This window comes from Heptranchias perlo, chromosome 8, assembly GCF_035084215.1.
Source record: "Heptranchias perlo isolate sHepPer1 chromosome 8, sHepPer1.hap1, whole genome shotgun sequence".
Classification (NCBI taxonomy): Eukaryota; Metazoa; Chordata; class Chondrichthyes; order Hexanchiformes; family Hexanchidae; genus Heptranchias; species Heptranchias perlo.
Window position 1 is genome coordinate 34029243 of NC_090332.1, and position 13493 is coordinate 34042735.

The window sequence follows — 13493 nt, forward strand, 5'->3', positions numbered from 1 at the left end:
GGTCATACCCTATCCACCTAAAAAGTAAGATTGATTAATGATATGTCTGCATGATTTGATTTTGGTGTCAAAAGCCTGCTTGGTGTAGTATAAGTGCTTCACTTTCTTGCAACATTATTTTGACATATGCTTCTGGATTACATTTTCAAACAACATGGATTGTGTGAATAGATCTGTTTGCAATGTTTATCTTGTCATGTCTGTACAAGTTTAAATATTTCCACACATCAGTCAATACTGTGCAAGCTCTGGCAGGAATATATGGGTGGTTTCCTCCACGGTGGTGAGAAAGTAGCATCTTCATATCAAAGGAGTGCGAATCTACATGTAACTTTACAAAATGTGCATACCACAGCATATGGGTGGAGCAGGACTGGGAGGAATTGAGAACGAACTGTCCAAAACACTGATCACTGATGTTAGCAACCACAAAATAGATCGATACCACAGATGTCCAAGCGGTACAGGATAAAAATTACCTTATACTGGTCAAAAGGATATGTGCTTCAGCTGCACTATCACTCATTTTATCAAAAGAACATTCTATCCTAAAAAATTACAGCTGAAGGTCCTTCAAACAAATAAAATGAAAAATTGCCAAAAAAGATACAGCCATGGGGCAAATGATCAAATGTTTTTCTCAAACACAAGTTAGTTCAAGACCTTTGAGTCTGCTTGCTCAAGACTACTGTTTTTCTCCTTTGAAAGGCAGTGATTCATACTGGGTACAGTTCCGTGAGCACCAGCATCCCATCAAAATCATTCTTCATGTGCATCATTAATCAATGAGTGTCAGCAGTTTACTTGACAGATGTGAGGCACCAGAATGGAGTTTACTCTGATACTGTCTACTCCCAATATCTATACATGCATACTCTTCCAGCAGGAGTCACTGGATGGCGGATCAGGCTTTTCCTTCATACCCTGGGAAGACCGAAGCCAATTGCGGTGATCCCACTGGCTTAAATCAATGACTCACCACAAATCAGAAATTAAATCTTGCTTCCTTGTATGTAAAACTCAATACACATCACACAGTGCTTTTACCCATTCCATTATAAAGCTCTCTGCTTCTGTTCAAACTAGAGTAGGCCAAATTGTGAAATACAATCATAATACACAGATTATATTAGGGAAGTACTAACCTACCAGGATAATACAAAAATATTCTGCCAGACTTACAACTTTAGTAAATTTCCTTCTTGTCTGAAGTCAAAGGAACAATTTTCTATCCCCTGGCCAGGGCCCAGTATGCTTCTAGATTGCATTTGCAAACTTTATGGATTCAGTGACTGGATTTGTTGACAGTAATTATATATGTTTGGTATTTCTAATCAGTGTGCCATAGCATCATTCAAGTTCAGACATGACCAATATGGGCCGTTCTCTCTAGACCAGTTAGAAACTAGCATCATCAAAGCAAAGGAGCTCGAATCTACAGTTATCTCTGCAAATTGAGCAAACAACAATAAAAGAGTAATTAAGAGTTTTTATGTTTTAGGGGAGACAATTAGAAAGGATGCTGTATAAAAATGTGCAATTAGAGAAAACACAGGGTGGGGAGGAGCTGAGAGATCAAATAAGAATAAAAAAAACAATTAAAAGTATTTGTGATATTGAGGGAGACAATTAGATAGGTGCCTTGTATAAAAATGTGGGATTGGTGATAACACAAGGTGGGGAAGAGCTATGAGACCAAATAACAATAAAAGAACATTTAAAAGTATTTGTGATATTAGGTGAGACAATTAGATAGACGTGGGATTGATGATAACACAGGATGGCGAGGAACTATGAAAGCAAACAGAACAGACATATTAGTCATTAATATTGGGAGACAGAAAATGATGAATACCTGTACCAACTGGTACTGGAAAACCACACCACTAAATTGTAAACTAACATGTACTAGTTACTCCATAATTTATTTTATTGAAGAAAAATTTCTGCTGTCAACATTCCAACCAAAAGTCCTTTAAGAGCACTGTGCATCTTAATGATTCTGTAGGTAAATGTACCATATGATGTGATACTGAGCCAAACAGACCAGGATAATACCAGCTGGAATTTATGGTTTGTGTTGTTAGGCCATCTCAGCCAGAACAATGGTGGAAGCACTACAATTGCCCTGAGGAGCAAGAATCATAGCTAATTTTCTCCTTCCTGGGAGAGGGGTAGAAATTAGCTATGCCATGTCCTCCTGATCTCTAACAAGTGACTACTTCTAGAAAATGCAAGTTTTGCAAATATCAGGGTAGATTTTCAACTTGACGTCCAGGCATAAAACTGGCATTGCAATCGGCCACCTGTTATAGAAACCGCCCGATTTTCATTTACACAACAAGAAGAGGATTCAGCCCTTCTGCGATGTCCCCAATGGTTTAATAGCCTTTGAATAGTCACTGTCAAGACTCATCTCTGAAGAGTGGCCATTGAATCAAAAGAGCTGCCAACACCAAGACAAGAGTACCCTAAAGAATAATATCCAAAAGTGTCAACACCTTAAAAAACAGAAGGGAGAAAATTGAAAAAAAGTACTGAGGTTTTTGCCAAAAAGTTATTACCTTTGAAATCGCTGACATGGGCTATAAGTTTCAATAGCCTTCTCATAAAATTTGATTCACAATCTCTAAGCTAGCTTATTCCTAAATATCCGCCTTTGTTCCAAATGGAGTGGACTCGCCATGATGGAGCTCAAGAGGATGACACATTATACTTGGATCTCCAAATGAAATAGTGTAACTTTTCTTCTATCAAGCAGGTCATTTTGCCCTTGTGGTACTCTTATGTTACTTATTATTAAATCACATGATATAGCCTTGACCTGTTTTGATAAGTCAGTTTGAAAAGCAGAACAAGAATTTAAATCATGCTGATAGATTTGCAGTTTATTTGAATTTTTACAGAATTTGTTAAGAACAACATGTAAATAAAATTTTGCGCCATTCCATTAAAACATTTGATGACAAGGAAACTGAATATTGCAACAACAACTTGTATTTATATTGCACCTTTACAGTAAATAAAAAGTCCCAAGGTGATTTACAGAGGTGTAATTTATAAAGGGCACTCAGACAAAGAAGAAGATTTTAGATAGGATGACCAAAAGCTTGGTCAAAGAGGTGGAATTTAAGGAGAATTGTAAAGGAGGAGATGAAGGTGGAGAGGTTTAGGGAGGGAAGTTTAGAGCATGGGGCCTAGGTGGCTGAAAGCATGGCCACCAAAGGTAGGGGCGAAGGAAGGAGTGTTGCACAGGAGGCCACATTCAGATGAGGTTGTGGAAGCAATTATGCTGCAATATCAACCCTGAAGATGTAGTTTCCAGCAATGGCTCACTTATAGTAAAGATATATGTTCACCATGAATCATTAGCACAAGTGATTTCCTTCAGGTATGGTCTGAGCACTATCTAACTGATGCCCAAATGGTTCCGTGTCAGGTTATTTTGGTCTTTAAAATCAGGAGCATATTTTGAGCAGATTAAATTACTTGTTGCTAGTTTAATCTGGGCACCTCAATCCTTTAAAAAAGAAATTGTGGCTGTCTTCTATAACTGTAGAGACATACATACTGCCACCATGGAACACAACTGTCACTTTTATTGACAGTTTTTGACTAAAGTTTTTCTTCACCTCCCTTTAAAAATCAAAGCAGTGAACACTTCAAAACAGACATTTGCACATTCAGACAGCTCTAAATCAAAATCTGAATTTACAGGAACAGGTATGCATCACACAGTGGCATCCAATACAAGTTTAAAAGAAATGAGTATGCGCATGAAGGAAACAGGAAAATTTGGAGATTTTCTTCGCTGGGTTCCATGGATGGCACAATCCTCTAGTTCCTCATTTAAGCGACCATTCTTCCTGTGAGTGTCGATGGAGCATCTGGCTTAGGGGAACCAAGCTTAATCTCAGCCTCGTCCAATGTCCATACGCATGGTTTCCTTTAGGGGGTCACTGGATAGCGATCAAATGCAGGAGTGTTGGCTGATTTCTTTTTCTCGTTCCTAGCCCAGCCATAATGAGGCCAAAAGTAACACCTCTGCTAAATCTCAGCTGAAGTCAGTTATTCAGTACAGACTAGGGATGAAACCTAAGACCTGCCTAGTTAATATGACTCAGTACCACATCACATGATACCTTTATCCACTGAATTATCAGGGAGGCTTTAGGGTTTGGACATTGTACAAATAAATGTGTAAAAGACAAGATATACATACATGCCTGAAAGCTCCATTAGCCTTTCAAATTCTCCAGAATGCTCTGCTACTGCCACAAGAGCTAGAAGTCCAGCCTGTAAAGAACAAAAAATGCTATAAGTGACAACCATATTCACATCAGCAACAGCTGTTTGTATGCAAGCAAGATGTAATCCAAAATAGAAACACTGCTGCCCAGCTCTAATTAAAGACTGCACATTCAACAGGCACGGTAACATACCAGCTCAGGTGCTAAACCAGCTTGTCACAATTTTCTCCTTATCTGCTGGAGTGACAGCTATGATAATGAGCCTATTGCATTGTTTACTGTACAATGAGCTGTCAGTGAAACAGGGTCAGACTGCACTTGGGCAGAAACACGTGGTTGCAGTCTCATCAAATAGTCCACATTGAAAATGTTGGTCCAGATGGGGTAATATTCATATATAGCACGTTGTTGTATTAAATCATAAGCTGGGAATTTCCTCAGAGCTGCTCACGCTCCACTGCCATAATTTTGCCGGAAATGTGGTGGAAGCCCGTTATGCGTGTAAATGGGATTTCTACTGCATTTCCAGAGAAGTTACAGCGGTGAACAGGAGAAGCTCGGAGGAAATTTCTGACAACTATTAGTAACTGTAATACCAGCAGTGCCAATTTAGGAATACTTGTTCTTTGATGCTTATGTGCAAATGAACATGTCTTTCTTTGTGTTTTATTTAATCTAAGAATTGATTAATTGAAATAAATTAACACTGTACCTTCTTAGCTTGCTCTATCACTGCATCAATATCCTAAAATAAAAGTAACAATGTCAGTAATGATGTTAATAGCCTAATAATGACTTTACCAAAGTTAGTTTAACCAAGATAATTAAGTAAATTTAAAATATTGTTGGTCGTTACCGACAGCAGTCTTCATATATGAACTATGTTGTATATTTTACTTCTACTGAATGCCATTATGGAGGTATAGCATCTTTCCAGACAATCTAACACATCTATAGAATTAAAAAGACTTGTGTCTTGCATGTATCCTTTCAAAGGTGTCACAGTTGACAGTCTGGCCTCAGAGAGGTCAACATCAGGACATTACACTTCTAAAGGATCATACGCCTGCAGACAGAAAATCATGACTGGCTCCAAAAACTATTCAGCTCTTGAATTACCAATTAAAATAGAGTTAGAGTACTATGTGTGGCACTCGGTGGTATAGTGAATTAGTCTCTGAATTCTGTCCTTTCATCTCTGGGACTTGAGTTTAAATACAACCCATACTGATGGGACAAAAGCCTCTTCTTTCTCCAGGCTGTAAGAATCCTGTGTGAAACGAGTCTGGATGGCATCAGTACAGTTTCTAATGCACATGAGTAAAACTGTGCATGAATTGGTGGTCTCATCAGGATGGTCAGTATATGAAATGGAAATAATCACATTGGTGCAGTACTGGGTAATTCTTTTGAGGTTAGGGCTATGGCAGAGGAGAGAGAGAGGGGGGAGAGGGGGGAGAGAGAGAGAGAGAGAGAGAGGGGAAGAGAGAGGGAGCGCTTTACTTTGCACGTGATCCATGTAACACCTGACGTGGGATGGTCTAATATTGAAACTGGGTGCCAAAAGTTGAACAGTGTTGCATCCCTCTGTTTGAACAAGGTAAAAAAAAAATTACCCAAAGTATGTTTAGACTATGAGTTGATAACCATTACAAAACTAGATATGTCAGTTGAAATCAGTTTACAGGTCATTTTGCTTAATACAATAAGCAGCATTGTGAGGGATTTCACAAGAAATATATTTGTAGCTTTCCCTCTATACGTTAAAGAACTTACATTTATATAGGATCTTTCACATCCTCAGGACATCCCAAATCATTTCACAGCCAAATAATAATTTTTTTTGAAGTACAGTTACTGTTGTTTTGTAGGCAAACATAGCAGTCAATTTGCGCACAGACACCACTGAGATAAACAATCATTTTATCAGTTTCTTGGTATTGTTGGTTGAAAGGGAAATCTTGGCCATGACACCAAGAGAACTCTGCTCCCATGCAACTTTTTATGCCCACCTTGATTTTAAGTCTCATCTTAAAGTAAAGACCACAGCACTTCCAACGGGCTGCACTGAAGTGTCAGTCTCGATTATGTACTCAATTCTGTCGTGAGGCTTGAACTCTCAACCTTCTGACTGAGAAGTGAGATTGCTACCAACTGAGCCAAGCTGGCAACAAGCTGACAGTGTACTACATTTTATGACTGAAGGCACATTACAGGTTTAGAACCAGTGAGGTCACTCTACCAAGTTCCCAAAATACTGTAAAAGAGCAATAATATTGTTATAACATCTATTTATTAATAAATGCAATATTTTGCACAAAATGAATGCAGTTGTATTAAAAAATATATAAATTTTTTCATTGAGAGCCAAGTTAGGTGCTGCAGCATGTGAAAATCATCCTGGGGAGGTTAAACCAATTAAAAACAGGCAAACGTAGTTCCCATATTCAAAAGGAAAACATTGACCATATTTGGCATCTACAGACCCATTAGTCTGATTTCAATAACTGGAAAATAATGGAATCAATATATGAAAATAATCTAACAAATGATAGCCAACATGGCTTTAGAGGGGTAGATTTTGCCTGACTAGCCTTGTGGACTTGTGAGGAGGTAACATCCCAAATTGACAGGGGGAAGGGGGATGCAGTGTCATGTAGTGTACCTCAACTTTTCAACACCATACGAGCAACTCCTTTACAAACTAAGGTCAATAGGTATCAAGACTGAGGCATAGACATGGATTAATAACTGTCTAAAGAGAAGGAAGCAGAGGGTAGTCATAAGAGCAGTTATGTCGCAATGGGGAGGTATTACGTGGTGTGCCCCAGATGTGCTGGGACACCTGCTATTCAGAGCAGAGAAAAGCGACAAGTTTAAAACCTGGTACCAAAGCAAAGAGCTATGAAGAACGACTTGATAAGATAGAGCTGTTTGACTTCGAAAAGAGACATCACAGAAAAGACCTTATGGAGTTACACAAGATATTTAACGGATAAAATTAACCAGAAATAATACTTTCAGATATGCCAGGGGAGTACGGCAAGAGGGTACAGGTTCAGAATTGTGATTGACAAATTTAGGACAGGTATCAGAAAATATTTCTTTACGCAGAGGGTGATCAATAGCCAGATCGGGTTACTAGGTGGAGTGGTGGCACTAGATTCTTTTAAGAAACAATTAGATGTTGTGAAAGGCCCTATATCATTCAAACTGAGCATGTGGTCCTCCACGAAAGTGTGTATATACTGCCCTCTAGTGCTCTTATCAATAGCAAATGGGAGCATGAAAATAGATATATAAAAGCATTATTTTTCCATACACAAACAACATTGTGCAAAATATTTTGTCTGTGAATACACACTACAGTAACAACAATGTTGAATGAAGACACTCTGATATGCATTAACTTTAGGGCAGCAGATGGATAACTTGCTAATAAGTTGAGGATACTTTATGAAAAAGATAATTCTTTGTGTTTACACAGTGTAAATCTGTCAAAGGGTTCGTTAACCCTAGCCGGAAATTCTCTTACTGTCGCGACAGATTTTACATATTTGCTGGCCCTCACACAAACGCTTTAAACCTCATAGATTTTGTGAGGAAACTGAAAAAGTCTAAATGTGATTTGATAAAAACTTAAAATGCACGAAAAAGGGAATAGGGGATTAGAACTAAAGCATTAAATTAACAAATATTTATATTTATTCTATACATCAACTCCATTTACCCGCCTTTGCTCCATATCCTTGATACCTTTATCTATCAAAAATCTATCTATTTTCATCTTGAAAATTTCAATTGACTCATCAAATGTAATTCTGTTAAGTTATTTGTTAGCAACTTTCTGGGGAAGGTTGTTTGCGAAGTTACCCATTAAAACTTAGGAATATAGGAAGGAACATAGGAAAAGGAGTAGGCCATCTGACCCCTCGAGCCTATTCCGCCATTCAATGAGATCATGGCTGATCTGTGACCTAACTCCATGTATCTGCCATAGCCCCATGTCCCTAAATACCTTTGGTTAACAAAAACCTATCCATCTCAGATTTAAAATTAACAATTGAGTTAGTGCCATTTGCTGAAGAGAGTTCCACACTTCTACCACCCTTTGCGTGTAGAAGTGTTTCCTAACTTCACTCCTGAAAGTCCTGGCTCTAATTTTTAGGCTATGTTCCCAAGTTCTAGACTCCCCAACCAGCGGAAATAGTTTCTCTCTATCTACCCTATCAGTTCCCCATAATATCTTGAAAACTTCGATCAAATCACACCTTAATCTCTCCTCGTAATTTAACCCTTGGAGTCCAGGTATCATTCTAGTAAATGTACACTGCCCTCCCTCCAAGGCCAATATATCCTTCCTAATGTGCGGTGCCCAGAACTGAACACAGTACTCCAGGTGTGGTCTAACCAGGGCTTTATATAGCTGTAGCATAACTTCTAGTCCTCTAGATATAAAGGCCAGCATTCCATTAGGCTCTTTGATTATTTTCTGCACCTGTCCATGACATTTTAACTTTTTTTAAAATCCTGTAGATTCCAGAATAAAGCAAAGATGGATAAACAATCCATTTAAAGCTTAATCACAACATTATCAGAGAACATTCCCTGTTACCAGAGGCGATATGCACTCAATCTTGCAGAGTGTTTTTTTATTGATTTATAGAGTTTTTTTTCCATTTATCAGATTAAAGGATGTCATTTTTCCACCAATTTTCTCTGCAAATTGTCTCCTCTCTCTTCTTAAAAGGCAACTACTTTTTTCTGGGATATGGTTCCATGGGCTCCCATCTCCCTCTGGTACCCAAATGGTCATTATTCATGTGTGATCTTGGACTGTGAATATCGGCAGGCTTCTCAACTTCAACAGCATCACAGCTAAGCCTGATCATCACTTAATGTGCACACAGGGATACTTCCAGCAGGAGTCGCTGAAGCCCTCTGGAACCTTACCTAAGTGCCCTCTGTTTGTGTGTGACAGCGAGTGCTGAGAGACTATTTAACTATGTGAGGCATCTGAGGGAGTGGCAGTTCCTGACCTGCTGTCCTGGGACCTAAGATGCCTAAGATTGGATCTGTTAAAACAACCCTTGGCAGGTCTGTTTAATGCAAACTTGCATCAAATTGTGGGCAATTTTTGCACTTTGGTCTTATGCTTATTAGGAATTGAGTTGAGATTGCCCAAAATCATTTCATGCAGAATCCATACAAGCAGCAAAGAGAGAAGACTTTCATCCCACCAATCTGGACTGTATTTAAACCCAGGTATGAAAGGACGTCTCTAAGGAGTAATGCAACAGAATACAGAGCACGGCTTGGAAGGCAAAGTAAGCTTTAGGTAAAAAGATTGAAAGAAGTTATACAGGACAAGGCGGTAAAAAAAGATCAGAACATGGAAAGATAAAAAAAGGAAACATTGTAAATCCAAGAGAACCCAAACTAAAATGTATGTACATTAATGCACAGCATATAAGAATCATAATTAGGGAATTAAAATAATAAACCACGACATAACAGCAGTAACTGAAATATCACTTCAACTGGGCCAGGAATGACATTTAAATATGCTTCAGCATAAAATTTTCAGGAGGGATAGAGAAGGAACAAAGGGAAGAAAAGTAGCAGCATTAATTAGCACTTGAACATGAGGACTTATATAGAGAAATTGAGCTGAGGAATAGCTACTTGAAAAATATTACAGACCATCAAAGGAAATTGAGGATGAGATTTATAGACAAATTATATTATCAATACAGTTATAATTAATCAAAGGAGATATTAATTAACCAAAAAATCAACTGGAATAAGAAAACGTTTGTGGTGGTAGAGGGACTGTGTTTTTTGCAATGTATTCACGATTGTTTTCTCAGTCAATATGTTTCTCCTTGAACAAGTAAGGGACCACTACTTGACCTGTTTCTGGCAGAGCAAGTAGGTGACCTTAAAGTAGGGGGACATTTGGGAAGAAGTGACCACAATATAAATAGGTGCAGTGTAAGAATAGGGAAGGAAAAATAAGTCGGAGTCAAGGATAATTAACTGAAAAATGCAAATTATAAATGAGATAAAAAGGGACCTTGCTCAGATTAAATAGAAAGAGTAAGCAGTAAGGAAAAGGAGAGAGTATCAAAGGCTGTGGTATCAGGAATGAAAAGGGAAACTAGAACAAATTTGAAACTAAAAACAAGTATTTAGTGCTTATAGGACAGAAAATAAAAAGGCCAGGGCAAATTATCAACAATGTAGGAAGGTTAGAAAAGCTAAGAGGGAGTGTCAAAGAAATATAGCAAAAAAAAGCCTTTCTATGGGCACATTAGCAGTAAGAGGATAGTTAAGTTAGGGGTAGGACTGTTAAGAGATGAGGGAGGCAAGCTAGTAATAGAGATTGAGGGAATGGTGGAGATACTAAATGAATACTTTGCCTCAGTTTTCAGAGCAGGTGGTTATTGGGATTGCAGAACCACTAGAACAGTTAGTGCAGGTTATTATTCAAAGAGAGATGGTATTAAAGAAGTTATGCAAACTTAAGGTGGACAAATCACTGGAACCCAATGGTTTATATCTAAGAATCCATGAGGGAAACTAGGGAAGAAATAGCAGAGACACTGACTAAAATTCTGTGAAAGAAAAATTGTGCCAAAGGACCGAATTGGGGCAAATGTGATTTTCCTTTTCAAAAAAGGAGAAGGGGTAAACCAGAAACTTACAAACCAGTTAGTCTTACTTCAGTTGCTGGTAAACTACTAAGGCCTATAATACAGGAGGAAATTACATAAGTGTTTGGAGACTCAAAACCAATCAGTACCAATTTCCAAAAGGCAGGTCATGTTTGACCAATGGTATAGATTCTTTTGAAGAAATAACAGTAAGAATAGAAAAAGAAAATGCAGTGGATGAGGTTTATGTGGATTTTCAAAAAACATTTGATAGGACATCGGCATCAAAGATGCCACCTGCTGGCCAAATGCAGCCTTCAAGCTCCTTCGATCTGACCTATGAGACTGCTTGCTGTCAGTACAAAGCCACCTTCAGCAGCTTTTAGTGGTAAGAGGATAGTTAAGTTAGAGGTAGGATCCCTATGTTATGTTCTTACAAGGAAAAGAAATACACTTTAAATAGTAAGATTTTAAATGCAGTGAAAGAGCAGACGGACCTTGGTGTGCAGATACACAACACATTAAAGGTGGTAATGCAAGTAGGAAAGGCCATAAAAAAGACAAACAGAATACTTGGTTTTGTACCTAGAAGCACAGAATGCAAAAACAAGGAGGTGATGTTGAACTTGCACAAGCCCTTAGGTTGCAGTTGGAGTACTGTGCACTGTTTTGGGCACCTTACTATAGAAAGGATATAAAAGCAATGAAAAAGTGCAACACAGATTCAACATCAACAGAAACTTGCATTTATTTGGTGCAATAAATATAAAAAATGTCCCAAAGTGTTTCACAAATAAAATACTTAGGCAAATGAACGCTGAGCCATGGGTGGAAAGATCAGTAGAGGTAACTGAAAGCTTGGTCAAATAGATAGGTTTTGAGAGGTTTTTAAAGGTGGAGAGAGAAGTGGAGAAGCAGGAGGGAGCTCCAGAAGAAGGGCCAAGGTGGCTGGAGGCTCAGTAACCAAAGGTGGGATGAAGGGAGGCTGCACACAGAAAAGGCCAGAGTCAGAGAACTGAAGGATGTAAAATGGGATATAAGGTTGGAGGAGACTGCAGAAGTAGGGAGACCACAGAAGGATTTGAAAATAAGGATAAGGCTGATTCTGAACTTAATTTGAGGGGGAACAGGGAGCCAATGTAGGTCAACAAAGACGGAGATTATCGGTGATTGGGATGTAGTGCGGGATCGGATTTGACTGGCTGAGTTTTGGACAAGTTGAAGTTTATGAAAGATGAGAGGATGGGAGACCAACAAGGAGGATATTGGAATAATTAAGTCTAGAGGTGACAACAGCGCAGACGGGGGTTTTCAACAGTAGAGGGGTGAGTTGCGGCAGGAATAAGCAATGTTGCAAAAACAGAAATAAGCAGTCTTGGTGATGGATAGGATATGGGGTTTGAAGGTAAATTCTGGGTCCAACAGGATTCACTAGGATGTTTTGAGGGATAAGGGTTTACAGTTATGAAGATACTTAAATAGTTAAGGCTTTTTCACTGGAACTGAAGCGGTGACATGATCGAGATCTTCGAGATTATGAAGGGATATAAAGTAAATAGTGATAGATTGTCATCATTGTATGCGACATGCTAACGAGAGGACACAAATTTTAGAAAATCACAAAAAGAATCAAGAGGAGATTAGAAAAAAGTCTTTACATAGTGGGTGGTTGGAATGTCGAATTTTCTGCCAAAAACGGTTTTTGAAGTAGAGACCATAAATTCTTTTAAAAGGGAATTAGATAGTTGCTTGAAAAGAGCAATATTAAAGGGTATGGGGAGTAAGCAGGACAATTGATTTACACCAGATGGCTTATATGGAAAAAAACACCAGTGCAGACTTGATGGGCTGAATAGCCTGCTTTGTGACATAACATTCTCATGCTGAAAGTACCCAGCATGCTGGTTCTCCCTATGTCCTACGGTAACTCCAGCAGACCAGTGGAACCCCAAGGAAAATGGCGTAAATGGTCATTGTTTACACTGGTTCTCTGGAGGTCTGACAGTCTCCTGCCAGAGTTTCATCAAGAGACCAGGAGAACCCCCAGGAAATTTCAGGGTCCTCTCATTCTATGAATGTGCTAACCCACTAATCCATCTAGTGTCCAATGAGTAACTGACATTCCATATAATTGCTAACTTCCAGAATTTTTATAGAGGGAGGGGAGAGGATTGGGTTACAATCTATATTAAGAAGATGTGAGTTTTAGTATTCATCAAAATGTGACTTGAAAGGAGGGATTTATCATTATTTACAAATTTAGTTTAAAAAACAAAAGCTGCTAGAACTATCGGCCATCTTTAAACCAAGCAGACTGCAGTTGTAAGAGTCTTGCTGCAGTATGGTTCTATCCAAATGGCCACACTTCATTTTGAGTGGTGCAGACATTAAGCTTCAATGGACTATTCACTGTGGGGGTCACAACTGAGCCTGATTCTGTATTCATCCACATGCACTTTTCACCAGGAATCTCTGGATTGCAATTAGAAACAGGAATCCTGGCTGATTATCATTTCTCTAATGTGCAGGCCCTGAGACCAGCTGTAACACTCAACTACTACTTTTGGACTAGATCAGCTAACTCGGA

General features: G+C 38.7%; 1 protein-coding gene across 2 annotated transcripts in view; it reads right to left on the minus strand.

Moving 5' to 3' along the window:
* LOC137324531 (putative deoxyribonuclease TATDN3) overlaps window positions 1-13493 on the minus strand; it is a 51851-nt gene that overhangs the window by 36889 nt on the left and 1469 nt on the right. For both annotated transcript variants that reach the window (XM_067988935.1, XM_067988934.1), the window contains exons 2-3: window positions 4963-4995; window positions 4223-4296 (exon numbers count right to left, since the gene is read on the minus strand). In XM_067988935.1, the coding sequence (XP_067845036.1) occupies window positions 4223-4296; window positions 4963-4995 (107 nt within the window). The remainder of the gene's footprint in view (window positions 1-4222; window positions 4297-4962; window positions 4996-13493) is intronic.